The sequence below is a fragment of the Alexandromys fortis genome, unplaced genomic scaffold (genome assembly GCF_014885135.2).
Source record: "Alexandromys fortis isolate MF-2015 unplaced genomic scaffold, M_Fortis_MF-2015_v1.1 scaffold_115, whole genome shotgun sequence".
NCBI classification, from domain to species: Eukaryota; Metazoa; Chordata; class Mammalia; order Rodentia; family Cricetidae; genus Alexandromys; species Alexandromys fortis.
The window spans coordinates 3,024,523-3,041,350 of NW_026067989.1; the positions used below are offsets into that span (position 1 = coordinate 3,024,523).

At 46.2% G+C, this 16,828-nt stretch overlaps 1 protein-coding gene across 5 annotated transcripts in view; it reads left to right on the forward strand.

The window, feature by feature from the left end:
* The window catches only part of Rin2 (Ras and Rab interactor 2), a 171,016-nt gene extending 156,690 nt beyond the window's left edge, over window positions 1–14,326 (forward strand). For all 5 annotated transcript variants that reach the window (XM_050159577.1, XM_050159579.1, XM_050159578.1 and 2 more), the window contains 4 exons: window positions 1,758–2,063; window positions 4,068–4,199; window positions 9,163–9,329; window positions 12,342–14,326. In XM_050159577.1, the coding sequence (XP_050015534.1) occupies window positions 1,758–2,063; window positions 4,068–4,199; window positions 9,163–9,329; window positions 12,342–12,662 (926 nt within the window). In that variant the 3' untranslated portion in view covers window positions 12,663–14,326. The remainder of the gene's footprint in view (window positions 1–1,757; window positions 2,064–4,067; window positions 4,200–9,162; window positions 9,330–12,341) is intronic.
* Window positions 14,327–16,828: the final 2,502 nt, after the last annotated feature.

The window sequence follows — 16,828 nt, forward strand, 5'->3', positions numbered from 1 at the left end:
TTGCAAGGACTGGATTAGAATTAAGTAAAGTATTTGCATTGGGCTCAGCTCATCCAAGCACTCCCTTGCTCTTACTGATTTTTTTATGGTAATAATCATGCAAGATAAAGAAGCTATGAAGTTGCACAAGCTTATTAACACAGCCAGTGCGAACCAGTGACCTGTCTAATGTCTCATGTGAAGTGAGAGTGTTGCTGCTTCTCCTCTCTCTTTTAACCCCTTGTGCATCTATTTTGCTCTTTAATTGTATGGCACTCTATCTTTAAACAAAGACTGTGGAAGTGCAGGAACAGAGGGAAACCTAGGCTGAGGAACTCTGGTCGCTGTGGGATCAGCATTAACCTCTAGACTCAGTTCTCACTTTGAGGTACAGTCAAGATGTTCATGATTTGAACATCTGACTTAAATTATTCTGCCAGCCCCCCCAGACCTCTAATAATAGACAGTAATCAGAATTCAGTATGATCTGACCCCATATCAAGAATTCCAGAGGCCAGAGAAATAACCCATCTCTTTCCAGTCTTAGAAATAAGTGGATCCGTGCATTGACAAAATGGAACCACCTTGGTATCATGTATCAGTTGTCACCACGGTACAGCTCAGGTAGACTTGATGAGACCTGCAGCATGTGAGATGAAAAAGCAGAGAATCCATCACTGTGCCAATTATCTTCAGCCTAGGACCCCAGATTTATGTTGCTATCCTCTGTAATAGTGACAACGGAAGCTATTCCACTGGGTGAGCATTCAAAGAAGGAAAAATAACTCCACCCACACCTAAAGATTTTCCCAACTCCATAGAAAATTAAATGTTTTAACTTTTCATTTTGAAATAGTATCAGACTTACAGGAAAATTGCACCAATAATACAAAGAAATGCCCTGTCTCCACCCAGATACCCCAATGCTAGCCCTTTGCCACAGTCACTTCATTCTTCTTTCTCGGTGTTTATACACACATGCACACATATGTACCTTCCTTGTTTCTGAACCACTGTGCCCCCTTTGCCCCAATCAAAGCTTTCTACTGCAACTTATAGTGTAGTCATCAAACTTGAGAGAAACAAGAAGAACAATATTGAAGCTGTGTTGACGCAGCTACCAAAGCTGCAAGCTATATTCAGATCCCACCTAACTGATACCCCACTGATGTCCTCTGTTGCAAATCAAATGAGGTTTTCGGTTCAGAATCCAATCCAAGATCGCACCCTCAGAATTAGAAAACCTTTAGCTTGCCAACCAGCTAGCTTGTTGTACACAGCGGTGAACAGCAAAGAAGAGACTCTGCCTCAAATAAGGCCTGAGATGCAGCTAGACCCGTGCAGCTGTCCTCTGACCGCCATGTTCTTGCTGTAGCAGGTATCTACTCTCTCCCCTTCACACACATGAATGCTCACACTCATTTTTTTTTTTTTAAGAAAGAAAATGCTATAAGATAACATAGCAACAGGAAGGGAAGGTAGGACACCTGGATCAAAAGAAGGTCTTCTGGAATATTTGCCTGTACGTAGGGGGATTAAAATAAATCCGCTTACTTTATTGATTGTGTGCACGGAAAGTCTGATCAGGAAAAGGTCGCTTTTCCTGGCCTGTGAGTTCTGGTGGTTCTGTCTGTAGTCTGTTGTGTGTTAAACATTCTGATCACATATTTACCCTCTCCCCTAAGGCTGTATAGAGTCACAGACATGCATCCCATAATAGTACCCGTTGCAATTCTCTCTTCAGACCGTGGTCACAGTAGCTGCATTTTTTTTGACAGATGTGGTGTTGGAGAAGGCCATGCACAAATGCATCTTGAAGCCCCTCAAGGGCCACGTGGAGGCCATGCTGAAGGACTTCCACACGGCCGACGGCTCGTGGAAACAACTCAAGGAAAACCTGCAACTTGTACGGCAGAGGAACCCACAGGAACTGGGGGTCTTTGCCCCGACTCCTGACTTGGTGGAGCTGGAGAAAATCAAAGTTAAATTCATGACCATGCAGAAGATGTATTCACCAGAAAAGAAGGTCATGCTTCTGCTTCGGGTCTGCAAGCTCATCTATACTGTCATGGAGAACAACTCAGGTGAGGCAGTCTGTAGCTCTGTCCAGACGTCTGTCTGAGCCCCAATGTCCCCTCCCTTTGGTCTCAAATTTCATCTGTCAGCCTGCAGACATATAAGTGCAGCTGGTGGAATTTGTCATACGAGTCTCAAACAACAGAATCCTCGCAGCCAGTGATCATTCATAAGGACAAGAGCTGCCTGCAGTGCTGACTTAAAACAGAGAGTTAGTGCGACATAGAGCATACGAATATGCTGTCCTCCCCCTGGGGACGTGTTTCTTTGCCGGGGGACTTTAGCCACCTTAATCTTCTGCCCTGTGGTTTCCACATTGTTCTTACATATGACCCTCTCCTTCAGAACTGAGAATTAGGTGAGGCAACCCAATCTGAACCCCAAGTGCAACAGGAATATTACGGAGAATGGTTACCGCACCCTGGCTCATGAGGGTTTGTGGCGATCACCTACAACACGTGTATGAGAAAGCTGGAGTGTTTGGTAGAAGTGAGGCTCTCTTTTAGCCAGTTCTGTAATACGGGCTGAAGCATCGCCATCGGAACTCATCACAGAATTACGAAGTAGGAAATAAGTCCTCAGATTTCCCCTGGCTCTTCTCTAAAGATACAGAAGTACCCATGATTCATGGGTAGTGACTGAACCAGCCCTGTTCTGGCCTTCAGGGAGCTTCCTGTTATATAGTGGGCAATTACCAACTTTTTCCTGACAGAAATTACCTTAGTAGAGAAGCGACGGACTCTGTTACCCATTGCTAAAGTAGATAGGAATGCGTGACTACTCAGTGAGGACCTTAACCTCTGAGCTCTTGGGACCAGGGAAATGGTTTGGTGAGCAAAGCATTTGTCAGGCGAGCATAAGGACCAGAGTTCAGATCCCCAGCATCTGCATAAATGCTGAGTGAGTGTGTGTGGCAGCCTACGCACAATCCCACACTCAGGAGGCAAAGACGGGACCCCCATGGCAATCTGAATAGCCAAATAGGTGAGCTCCAGGTTCAGAAGAGATCCTGCCTCAGTAAATACAAAAGAGATCAATTGAGAAAAATACCTAATGTCAACCTCTGACCCCTACATGCATGCACACACTTGTGCATGTACACACACACACACACAACCAGAGCCTGTAAGCTGTTGCCAGCCTGTGGACATAGCCTCTGAAATTTGAAGCAAATAGCTCTATAGTTCATGAGATCGTTTATAAAAATTTCCAAACTAATACCTGCTCGGGATTACATTGTTCAGTAGCACTGTCCTTCTGCCTGCACACTGGTGACATTTCAGACACGATCATCTTCATTGTGGGGGCTGTCCTGCTTCCTGTGGGGAAGCCAGGCAGCATCCTGGATACCATTTCCACTCTCTCTCACCTTCCAACTGTGATCATGGAAAATGGTCCAGATACCATCAGTGTTCTCTTGGATAGCAAAGTAACCACAAGTAAGAACCACCATTGCAAAGAACGCAAAAAATAAGGACCTTTTCTTTGTTTGTCATTTACTCATGTTGCTATTAATCAGGTGCTATCATCAACCCGTGTTTAAATGAACAAATTAAATAAACATTGAGCACAGAGCAGATTTTTTTTTTCCTGGTTTAAGTTTGATCTGTCATTACATTTGTGATAAACAGGCACAGAACACAGTAAGTGAGCCAGAAAGATTTAGCCTAAGGAAATGTTTTATTAAGGGTTGATATCATGCCTTGCTAACAGTTTAAAACACTTACAGGCACTTTGTTCTAGTGTGCAAATCTTAAAAGTGGGAAGAAAACCTGAACTGTGTTGACTGTCCCATAGGCATTCATTCTGAGATTATGAGCAAGGGGCCAGTCTCAGTAAACAGTGGGGAGAGTCAAGGGGCCACGTAGGTAGAATTCCAGCAACCCCCACGCACGGTTATAAGTAGCGCGTTTCCCCAGCATAACTCCTTGGTGGCTAATAATAGCAACAGGATGTGAAAGCAAGTAGCATTGACAGAAATATCCCACTTTGCCCTCTCTTCCTGATCCCAGGGAGGATGTATGGTGCAGATGACTTCTTGCCAGTCCTGACCTATGTCATAGCTCAGTGTGACATGCTGGAATTGGACACTGAAATCGAGTACATGATGGAGCTCTTAGACCCATCCCTGCTGCATGGAGAAGGTAACGTGCTCTGAGCGTGTCAGAGGGGTTGACCGGGCAGCTAGGCTTTGTGGGGAGAGGGGGGCAGTTGGCAGGGGTTGACGCATTTTAAAACTGAGATGAATTTGCATTCGTGGAATGTAAAATTAGCCATTTCGAAACGGGCGTCATGGTCTACACCTGTCATCAGCATTTAGGAGGTTGAAGCAGCAAGATTATGAGTCCCAGACAGGCCTGAGCTACAGAGCAAAGAACTGTCTCAAAAAAGCACAGTGAGGGCTAGGGAAATACCTCAGTCAGGGAAGTGACTGAGTTCAAACCTCAGCATGCACATCAAAAAGCTCAGCATGATAAATCAGAAGTCTCAACACTGGAGAGAAAACACTGGAAACAGGTGGAGTCCTAGAGCCGGCTGGTCAGCCAACCTGGGCAAATAAATGAGCGCCAGGCCAATGAGAGATCCTGTCTTGTCTTAAAAAACAAGGTGTATGGCATCTGAGGAATAGCACCCAAGGCTGTCCTCTGGTGTCCACCTTCACATACCCACGCGCACACACACACACACACACACACACACACACACACACACACACACACACACACGCACAGTTAACAGTCCAGCAATGGGTAGTAAAGACAGAGTATTGAACAACTACCACCTCTATCTAGCTCCAAAGCATCTTTATAACCCCAAATACAACCCTGTGGCTGGGAAACCAGTTGTGGGGGGTCCCCGACATCTTCCTGGTTCACCATAGAACTAATTGTTTTCTAGCTTAAAACTACTGGGTATTTTAGTGCGTGCCTGTAATCCTAGCACTTGCGGAAGGATCAGAAGTTCGAGGTTATCCTTGACTAAAACGTGAGTTTGAGACGGCATGAGATCTTGCTCCCTGAAACAAGCAAAATATGTACTATACTGAATTTTTAAAATTACAATACTAATAGCAATAGAAAAATAAAAATTAAGAGAGAAAATGCAACCAAGCCTGACAATAGAAATTTAATTTAGTAGAATTGAGCGTTCAATAGACTATCTTTTTCTTTTGGTGTGTGTTTGTTTTCTTCAGTACTAGTATTGAACCTAGGGCCTCATGCATGCAAGGCAAGCAGCCAACCACTGAGTTGGAGCCCCTGTCCTTCAAATGGCACATTTTAAAAAAAAAAAAAAAGATCCAGCTTCTTTTATGTGGGAAGTTATTGACTTTTTATTAAAGAATACTTACACTACTAAAAAAAAATAACCTGCTATTGTTATCACTAAAATTAATAAAAACCTGGCCCTTAAAAAAAAAAGAAGAAGAAGCCGGGCGATGGTGGCGCACGCCTTTAATCCCAGCACTCGGGAGGCAGGGGCAGGCAGATCTCTGTGAGTCTGAGACCAGCCTGGACTATATGAGCTAGTTCCAGGACAGGCTCCAAAGCCACAGAGAAACCCTGTCTCAAAAAAAAAAGAATTGTTTTAAACTTCCAAACAGCATTAGTTTGCTCTCTGTTGACCTTGGTGTTCAGGTTCAGTCTTGTCCTGCATGTGTCTTCGCAGAGGAAGTTCTTTTTCCTTCTGCATCAGTTAGAGGCTGAATCATGAAAATCTTTTAGATGCTTGAGTGTGTGGCTCACAGCCTTGAAAGGCGGCAAGAACTGGACTCTCCTGTGAGCTGGTTATTCTGCAAGGAGACAAATCAGGGCCTGTGTGCCTATCTGTTAATCATTCTCAGGAGTCCTTAAGATGGCCCAGACAGACACTGAGGGTGCAGCTGTGTTTTCTTTGTTCCTGTTGAGTTTCAGTCTGGGCTTGAGCACAAAGGTCCACCTACCTGCCCTTGGGATTCCCCAGGGTGTGCATCACCTAGACCCTTCTGACTAAGGGAATCCAAATCATTATCATCCCAAGAATGACCTTTAATGTCCTCAGTCCTCTAACTTGAATCTGCCAGGCTTGATTTTACTATCAGAGACCTACTGTTCCTTGTCCCCAAGGCATGTCCTCCCCTTCCCCTTCTGGTCAGAGCCAACTTGGGATAAGTATCCTCCATCCTGTCTCCAACCAGAGGCAGATACGAATGAGCTCTTCGACCTTTCTCTCTTGCCTGTTCCTAGCCTCTCAGTGAAATTCTCAACCAGGGAACCAGATACTTCATGATAAGCCCATAAGACCCACTATGTCTCTTCACTTTCCTGGGCTTGGGCAGGAGAGAAAATGAGTGTGGCTTTGCCTAGGCACCGAGGTAGACATTTGTAAGCTCCAGCGGCAAGCCTTCCCTTTTCCCACCATGTGATTATTGCAGTTTGGGGTTTATTTTGGTGGTTTCTGGTAGCAAGAAGACCCCTTGAGGCTTTGGGGGAAAGAGTGTGCCAGTCTCCCATTAGAAAATCGCCCTTCTCTTATTGACAGTGTGTACTTGGGACAGACGGATGCTTACGTCTTGTGGTCTGAGGACAGAGACAACCATTTCCTGCCTCTTTTTCCTGGCAGTGCCTCAGTGTGAGGCCCCGTGTTTCAAGCTTGTCCTCTTAAAGGAGAATGTCATAAGCGCTGCGTTGTGACAGATGGCAGGACTGTCTTCACCTGCAGGAATCCCCATGAGGAAAAAAAGAAAGAAAGAAACAAGGTCACACTGATGTAGGAACAGCCGGTGTGTTCCTCTATACACAGTCCTCGGGAGGGCATGGCCCAGGCAGGCTGGCTGTGGCTCTGGACTAAGCGGCAGAGCGTAGAACTGCAGCTCCTCCGATCCAGATCTGCAGGGCTGCGGTCATGTGTCACAGAGCCTCGCTTTCTGTGGTCTGTCCGAAGCTCTCTTGGGTCGGGTTTACAGCAGTCATATGTCTTTTCTGCTGTGCAAGCAGGTATTCTCATTTGCAGTCCCAGCACCACGGATTTCCTTGCAAGCTCAGAGCTCTTGCTTATGGCGGGATATAGTTGGGCTGAAAGGTGAAACCGTCTTCTAATTGTAGCCACATGTTTCAAAGCATGGTCAACTCTGTGTTTCCAGCATTTGAGGTTTCCTCCTTAGTGGCCTGAGCACATCGGGGCCATGGTATCAAATTCAAGGAACCCTTCAGCACCCCACAAGGATTGCAGCCCCCAGAGCCACAGTTAAATGCTGACACCAGGATAAAGTTGGTAGCGATTCCTGAAGTCCTTGTAGATTCCCCTGAACTCCACTGTGTGGCATTTAGCTAGCATTTTACCCTGAGTCACATGTGATTTGCTCATGGGACAAATACTAAGATCAATAATTCATAGCAGAGGCTGTCATAGAGATCTTAAATCATGGGTGGTGGGGTCGGGATGTGGGCGGACTGGGATGAGGGTGTGTTCACATGTTAGAGCATTCGCCTAGCATGCCTGAGGCCCTGTACCATAAAGTACTGCAAAGAAAGAGAAAGAGAAACCTCCGTTAGTGACTGTAAACAACAAACCCACTTTGTCAAGTTCAAACCAACGCAGGTCCCCAGGCCCGCTACCCGTGCTCCTGAGAGCTGAAACCATTTAATCCTGCACATTGATCAGAGAGTGTTCTGCAAGGTCCTCTGTGAGCAATGAAATGCTTTGGCCATGAAACTGACCCTTCTGAAAACAGCACGCTTAACTGCAATGGATGTCTAGTCTGTGCCTGAATGAGTGAGTGGTCAGCATTCTATGTCCCCTCTTCCGTGGAGCAGGGATTCTTCACTTCTGGGGAACACAGATTCGGGTCCTTTTTCTTTTTTTTTTTTTGTTTGTTTGTTTGGGTTTTTTTTTTTTGTTTTTTTTTTTGTTTTGTTTTGTTTTTTCAATACAGGGTTTCTCTGTGGTTTTGGAGCCTGTCCTGGAACTAGCTCTTGTAGACCAGCTTAGTCTCGAACTCACAGAGATCCACCTGCTTCTGCCTCCCAAGTGCTGGTATTAAAGGCGTGCGCCACCACCGCCCGGCTTCAGGTCCTTTTTCTTACACTTTCCTTCCTCCCAACTCTGTCTTGAGCACGTAATAGAATTTCAATGGATATCTTGACATATTTTAAATATAAAATGTGCTGCCTTCAGAGAATTCTTGCTGCACCTTCAAGGTGCCCCCTAGTGGTGCCCAAGCACACTTACAAACTCTTCTGCAAGCAACTCATTTTTAAGTCAAACCTAGAAAAATGCATAGGCGTCTTACAATGTGGTATGCCTGTTAGCACTCCCCGCAAACTCAAGAGGTAATTTTAAGGACACTCCTAGAAGGACACCACTCTCTTTAACATGTTAATTCTATTCTTTTATTTTTAAACGTGGAGACAGAAATGCTGTCAGCTCTTCAATGCTCCCTGGCCCCAGCATGGCCATAAATCTGTGAGATGAATGCAGGAATAGGATGAAGATGTGAGTGATAGGCTCTTTGATGTGTGCTCTTTGACATGTGCTCTCTGTGGAAGCGATGGCGAAGTCAGAGTCCACTTCCGCATGCATAGGCTCCGTGCCTATGGATTCAACCAACCGTGGGTGGTGAATATTTAGGGAAAAAAAATGAAATGCAAAATTTTCATCATCATCTTTTTTCTTTTTTGGTTTTTCGAGACAGGGTTTCTCTATGGCTTTGGAGCCTGTCCTGGAACTAGCTCTGTAGACCAGGCTGGTCTCGAACTCACAGAGATCCGCCTGCCTCAGCCTCCCGAGCGCTGGGATTAAAGGCTTGCGCCACCATCGCCCAGCTTTCATCGTCTTTTTTTCTTCAGCTCTCTATGTAGTGTTTCTATTGTATGGGGCATAGGAATCATGCATCTAGCCATGATTTAAGATTTACAGAGGTATTATGTAAATTATATGTAAGTACAATATGCCGTATTACATGAATATTTACCATCCATAAATTTTAGTGTACAGGGGGTCGGATCATAGACTCTGCACCCCCGAGGACCCCCGAGGACAACTGTATACAAGACGCCTTTAACCCTAGTACACCTCCACGGCCATCCCCAGGGTGACCCTCTTGAGAACCCACTCCCTCTGTTCTTCCAGGAGGCTATTACTTGACAAGCGCCTATGGAGCACTATCTCTGATAAAGAATTTCCAAGAAGAACAGGCTGCGAGGCTGCTCAGCTCGGAGGCCAGGGACACCCTGAGGCAGTGGCACAAGCGGAGAACCACCACCCACCGTACCATCCCCACTGTAGATGACTTTCAGGTAGGTACCCACCTCGCTCCCTCTCCTCCTCCAGCACATGGGCTCAGGACCCAAGGCCCAGATGAATCCGTCTGGTGGGAAAGGAACAGTGAAGCCACCCTCTGACCTTGCCGTTTCACTTCTGTTTCCCCGCTGACCACACTCAAACGCAAGAAATGTACTGACTGTGTCTAACCCAGTAAGGGCAGTTCAGGGGTAGGACTGAATGAACGTACAAGGCCCCGGGCTCCATCCCCAGCACTTACAGAAAAATATTGAAAGTCGAGGTACAGTTTCTCATCAGTGTGAATCACTTTAGCACCAACACACATAGAAACGTTAAGTATTGCCTCCATAAAGGATACACACAGGCTTGGCCCACAGTTGGCTACCATTAGGACAACGAAGTCAAATTAAGGCCGGATTCCTCCTAAAACATTTGGCGTGCTGTGAAATACCTAGCCTGACAGGACGACCACAGGAGAAACCCAGGCAAAGGCATAGGATATCCAGTTTCCTCAGGAAACAGTGGGTGCTTCCCCTGCAGCCCACCTGGTTGCCCTTGGGGAAATGGGGGAGGTACAACATCGGATCTTTCGTCTCTCCCTCCCCCTTTTCTCCCTCACTCTCCAAACAGAATCCCCAGGAATCTCAGCTCAGCATTTAGGGCAGAGGCTCAGTTTGAGGGTGAACACTGCAACCAGGCCCCAGTTGGGTTTCCAGACTGGGCTGCTAGGCCTGTATGATTCCCAATGAGTTTATTCCCTGAGGTGAATTAGGGCTATAGAAGGCTGTTCCCGACCCAGCAACCCTTGATTTACTTTTGCCTATGCAATGGTGATGAACCAGGCTGCAGCTGTGTTTGGGTAGTCTTCTGAAGGCTTCTGTGGACCTCTGAAGCCTGGCTGTGCCGCACAGCAAGTACCCTGGCAGGAACCTGGAAAGGCGGGATGAATTCGCCTTAGTGTCCAGATTCACCTCCCCTGCCTTTTCTCTCCCTCTTCTGATTTTTCGGTAAACAACCTTTGGTTCAAAGTCAGCCAGCCCATGCTTCAAAAGCAAGGTCAGCATGTTCTTCTCCAAGATTGCAGTTTTCTCAGAAATTCCTTCCAGACACACAAACTACAAAGCAAGAGCACATGCTGTGCCCCCCACATCCACTTCCACTTGAGTTGTTCAAGAGCACCCACGTGGTAAGTTATTTAGCTCATGCAGACCACTGGACTACTGCCTTATGGGCTAAGCACGGAGGAGGTCCTGAGGATCTGCACCCTCTGAGATCAGAGAAACTGACAAAAGTACATTCTTCTTCCATCAGTAGGCTTCTCTGTCTATGACCACTGACTACCAGAAACTCCTAACCTAGAGACCCATGGTGCCCAACCCCCACACACCACAGAGCCCTTCCTTAGGCACAGGCACTAGCCACTGGCCTCACCCACTTTAAAGATGCACGTCTCCCTACACTAACACCTAAGAGAGTGCATTTTGAGCACTCAGGTCATGGATGAAAACAAAAATATAGAAATGGAACTCAAGTACCAAGGGTCATAGACACAACCCCCCTAGTTCTCCCCCTTACTGGAAGAAGAATGCTCCTTAGTAGCCAACACAGTGACATGCCTCGGTTTCCTCGCTGGGGCTATGTAGACTACTCTCTCCAGGAGTCCTTGGATAAATGCACAAGATACCACGAGAACGAGAGAAGCAATGTGAGGTCTAATGGCTCATGCACATGCTGTGAAGACCAACCTTCGTATCTCTACCTGAGTGCCACTTGACCCAGCCTCCCTTCTGCAAAGTCATCAGGCTGGCCAGGGTCCTCCCTCCAGATGGCATGAAACATCTTACGTGTCCAGAGTACACGATCCTTCCCAAGAGCCTCCCCTCGTGTATGCCAGTTAAGCCTCCTAGCAGCCACAGGAGAAGGAAGGCTGGCCCTCTCAACCAGAACTAAGAAGCCACAATGTGTGTTCTCTAGACACAGCTAGAACTTGACTAGGACTTTTCTGCTTTGTGTGTAACCATTTTGCTTGTGAGCCTGTAACAGCTGAGCCATCTCTGCAGCTTGTATGTAACTAACCACGCTTAAGGACCTGGAAGCGGGCGGTGGTGGCGCACGCCTTTAATCCCAGCACTCGGGAGGCAGAGGCAGGCGGATCTCAGTGAGTTCAAGACCAGCCTGGTCTACAAGAGCTAGTTCCAGGACAGGCTCCAAAACCACAGAGAAATCCTGTCTTGAAAAACCAAAAAAAAAAAAAAAAAAGGACCTGGAAATAAAGGAGCTAACCAGAATAACACAATCTTGGCAACTGCCCCGTGTCATAGGAGTCTCTTCTTGTGCCATAGGAGTCAGCAGGCTTACTGCCTCTCAGGGTGGTGAACATGATTCTCAATGGCAAGCCTGCGCCATCTCCTTGTACTTCCAGCGGCATCACGCTGTGCTTAGTCAGCTCCATCTCCGAAGTCTTCTTGCAGAATTGACATCCCCTCCCCCTGATTCTTCCCACATTACACCCTGAGCCACTGAGAGCCCACACCACATGAGATCACTGTTTGGGGAGAATGGGCAGGCATCAGCGGTTTGCCTAAGCATTCTTGTCTTTGCTTAGGCTTCCCAGAGCGGCACAAAGTGAGCATCATTTGTGCTGGTGTGTCGAGATGCTTTAAATCCTTCCTGCTAACTCCTCGACCAGACCCTTCTGCTGTTTTCGTTATTTTTCAAGCTGGGAAACATCCCAGCTCTGGATGTGGTTCACACTCTTACTCAGGATTTCTTCAGCAGCTGGCTTTAATGGATAAAGATGAAAACCAGGGCAGGCGGGACTTCCTATTGCTTCTCTTTGCAGTGAGCTAAAATGTGGCAGCTCAGTCCACGCCATAGTTCCCACCACTGTCCGGGTTCCAGTCTTCCTTGGCAATCTGCGTGGTCTGGCTAGACATTGGGACAAACAGTAGCCTTGAAGTGGCCCTCAAGTTCAGCCTCGCATTTGCCTCTGCCCTTGCTCCTGACGTCTCTGTTTCTACTTGCAGAATTACCTCCGAGTTGCCTTCCAAGAAGTCAACAGTGGCTGCACAGGGAAGACCCTCCTCGTGAGGCCCTATATCACCACAGAGGATGTGTGTCAGCTCTGTGCTGAGAAGTTTAAGGTGGAGGATCCTGAGGAGTACAGCCTCTTCCTCTTCGTTGACGAAACGTGGCAGCAGTTGGCAGAGGACACTTATCCTCAAAAGATCAAGGCTGAGCTGCACAGCCGGCCTCAGCCCCACATATTCCACTTTGTCTACAAGCGAATCAAAAATGATCCTTACGGCGTGATTTTCCAGAATGGGGAAGATCTCACTCCCTCATAAAGGACACATGGGGCTTCCCATTGATGCACCCAAAAGGGAGCTAGGAGTCTAGCCTTCTGGCTCTGCCACATGTTGAGCTTGAAAGACAGTCACCTCCTCAAGGACCCCTCAGTTCAGTGACTAAGCCATCCATAGGCTGACTTAGCCCAGGGCATCTTTTAGATACATTGCCCATATGAGGTAGCTGGGGTTCATGAATAGTAATATTGTCCTCCAGAAAGGAACAATTGCATTTGATGGTTCAGGTGTCCAGAGATCACTGGCTGTTTCACCTTGGCCAGCTTCTGGGTTGGTTTGTATATGTGCTGAGGAAACACTTAAGGTACAAGCTCTTCTCTTGGATTCGATAGCAGGTGTTGACAAAACTGGCCGACACAATGTGTCAGGTAGCTCTCAGCTCCATGGATGGCTCCATCCTTCCCTCTTTCCTCTCTTTCCTCCATCCTTCATTCTATAATGTTTTTTACAAAGATCCTTTGTGGTTTTTTTTATATATTTCATAGAAAATTTTTATAGCAGTTGCAGGTAAACTGTCAGGATTGGTTTTTAAAATATTTTTGTAACTTTAAAATATTCTATAAATATGCATGTGATTTAACCTTTAATATTTGAAGATAAATCTCTTGCTGGATTTGAGAGTATCGCATTTTAGACGTCTCTCTTCTGTAACTGGATATTTTGGCAAATTTGTGGGGAGAGACTGCTGGTTGTCTTAAAGCAATCCTTGACACTGGCCACAGACCGGTCGCCTTTGCAGACTCTGATGTACTGTTACCTTGTTCACTTTTAGTGGTGTTGTTCTGTTCACTGTTTGCTTATATTGTTAAGCAATCGATGCTGAGGATTAGGAGAGAAATGAATGTAGAGAGAGGTAGAGAGAGAAACACAGACTCTGAGGAGGGGGCTGAGGAATGCAGCCTGCAGGTTCAGGCTTTAGCGGGGAATCAGAAAAGGAGTCAGTCCTAAAAAAACGTGCTGTAGCAAGGTTGGACAAAGATCCGTTCCATATGCTATCTGCTTTAGGAAGCATTTTTAAAATCCCCACGAGGGAGGTAAATCAAGGATAACGCTCCCTGTGCCCCTTTTGTAGGCCCAAACTGATGGCATCCAATTATTTCTAGGTAGAAGCCAAGTAATGTAGAATATGGCTTTTGTTGAGTTCAATAAGATGTTGATGGGAAAGGAATGCACCAAAAAGCAAAACCGAACCAAAAACTCCTCTTTATTTGTAATCACGGGCAGTGGCTGAGATGTGGCTCAGTGGTGGGGCTGGCGTGCACAAACCAGCACACTGGGTTCCATCCTCAGCATGACAAACAAAACAAAACAAATGGAATACACACAAGCGACATGGATATATGGTGAAGTTAGATTTGTGCTGTAGAAAACGAATTTCTGGGCACACGTACTAAAAGGGTCATGTGTCGGTGTAATACAGGTCATTGCACAAACAAAAACATGTTACTGTACTTTGTGGGGATGCACAGGCGTCTGATCTGGGGAGACTTTGTATCTTGTGTCCTTGGCTTTTGTTGTCCTAGAGCCCTCAGCAATACCGTGTTGTGCTTCCTTTTGTAAATGATTTTTTTTCCAATGGAATTTTGCACATAATACATTGTAATACTGTACAATAATCCTGTGTAAAATAATTTTTTTCAATATTCTTCAGTTGTCTTTTTTTTATAGATGATTTGTTTTAGTCAGAATATAGTCAGGTACCCAAAGATGCTGGGCAAATGTACACGACAGTGGCTGGACTTGGTGGACTGTACCTTTTATCCTAGCACTTGGGACGCTTGGGAGGCAGGAGTAGGTGGATCTCTGTGAGTTCCATGTCTACCTGGGCTACATAATAAGACTCCGCTTCGAATAACACACACACACACACACACACGCAGACATACACGGGCCGACACAGAGCACATGACAATAAATGTCACATTGAGCTGGTAATTGTGAAGAACAAACAGAAAGACATTGCTCAGAAGTTTATGGGCTGATAAAACAAAAGCTAAGAAACAGGAAGAGAAAACAGATGGCCTGTGACCCGCAAGTGTTTGCAGGGTTACCCAGCACAGAACTTGGCTTTGATGGCTCTCGGGCAAATCACAGCTAATCTGAACTCAGAGCCAGGCAGGGCCCTGCAGACAACTCCTCCCTGTCCTTAGGCAACCTCAGCTGTGTCCCGGCTGAGAGTTCAGGACGATTGCAAAATCAACAGCACAGGCCTCCTCTTCTGCAGCCCAGTGTTCTGGTGATTGCAACCATGCCTGACTGCTAAGGGCTCTTTGCATTCCTGCTAAGAGAGAAAAGGCACTGAGAGGACGTCTGAGACATCCATAGGATTTTAGCTACTTAGATACCAGAAGGAGGGCTGGATGAACTTGCTTTTGATGTTTGGAGTGAAGAGATGCTGCCCCTGCATCTGTACAGCTGCCCTCCTGACTCTGCAAATTTAGACCATTGTGCTGTCCATGTGCTAAGGATGGGAGCGCCTCTGAGATTGAAAGCAGGTCACAGCATCTGAATTAGGCGGTCTGAGCAGGCCCCATGAGAGCAGAATAAGAAAAGCTAGAATGAGCAGAAGAAAACATCACAAGACTTTCCCTAGTTTGTCATTGGGCAATGCTTCCCTGGCAGAGTTTCAACACATGTGTCTTCATTTTTCCCCCCACGCAGGCATTTCTCACTTCTCAGTTTGCCAGGAAACAGACCCTGGTGGAGTTTGGATAGAATAAAAGCCGAGTAAAAATATACATGCTGGGTGGAGGGAAAGGAGAATGCACTTCCAAGTCTAAAAATATCTTGAACACCAGCCAGGGGAAGGGATTTTGTTTTTGATGTTGGACATACTGCCAAATATGACCCCCTTAGGGACGGAGAAAAAAAATAGAAATTGGTCAAGTTGTTTGTATCGTGTGGAAGTTACTTTAGATCTACAAGCAAATGCAAAAGACAGGAAGCTGGGCCTGACTGCTTCCATTCACAAATGTGGCCTCTCCTCCCTAGCAGCTCCGACCTTCATCTTCTGGAAGATGAAATAAGCGAGGCCTGCGGTGTTTAACAGCCTGGTTCTACTCCCCACCCCAAAATGCCTGTGAAAACTGACCCGGGAAGGGCTCTGTCTACACGGGACGTGTGTTGGAATTGCCTGCAGAGTCTGAGAATAAAACGCCCACTCTCCTTGATTTCCAGACCATTTTCAGAAGAGTGAATTTGAGACCCAGAATGTTGTTTGCCATTTGGTGATCTTAAGTCAAGCTGGAAAAATGACCTCCACCCCAAATCATATTACAGTCAGAATCATAAGCAGATGGCGAAAAAGAAGAGAAAGGAGAGAGCTGGCGTTTGGTTCAGGAAGCAGGTTCTGTTTTAAAAAGAGTGTATGTTTTAGCGTCAGACAGTGGATTGCAGCTGGCCCAAATTTGCCACATGAATATTGACTTTGGTAGGAAAGGAACTATGAGAGTTAAAAAAAAAAAGAAAGAAAGAAAAGAAAAAAGAGGGGGAGAGGGAAAGAAAGAGGAAAAGAGAGAGAAGCTTATTTGGAGGTGGGCATATTGCTTGGTAATATAGTGTTCTCCTAGTACACTCTTGGTCCTGGGTTTGATACCCAGCATGCAGTGCGCATGCACACCTACCCTTTTGGAAACCAGTCCACCTCTTTGAACATTCCAGAAAGGGGGAGTGCAGATTGAGGAAAGCAATAGGCAAGAGACTGATGATAGAGTCGGGAGGGCATCCACTGAACACTGCTTCCGCCCAAATTTATTGCTCATAGCTCTTATATACCCCAAACCAAAGGATAAAGCAAAAGATTTCCTTACCATGATACAGGGAACAAGCGAGTGTGATTGCTTCCTTAATTCTCAGAGCACCCAATAACCATGCCTTAGGTCAAGCATCCTGTAATCTGGCCTTGAGGATCAAGAATAGGTTTGAACTCTGGCCCTAAATCAAGGTGGACCCAAGTCAAATCTGTGGGTCCCACACTACCCTTCCCCACTCTTACCCACCCCCCAGAAGAACAGATACACTCACAGAGGACTGAAGGGCATCAATACCCCTTATTCTCCTTTTTTTTTTTTTTTTTTTTTTGGTGTTGTTTGATTTTAAAGACAGGTTTCACTATGTTGATGAAAACTTAAGCCTGCAATGATCCTACT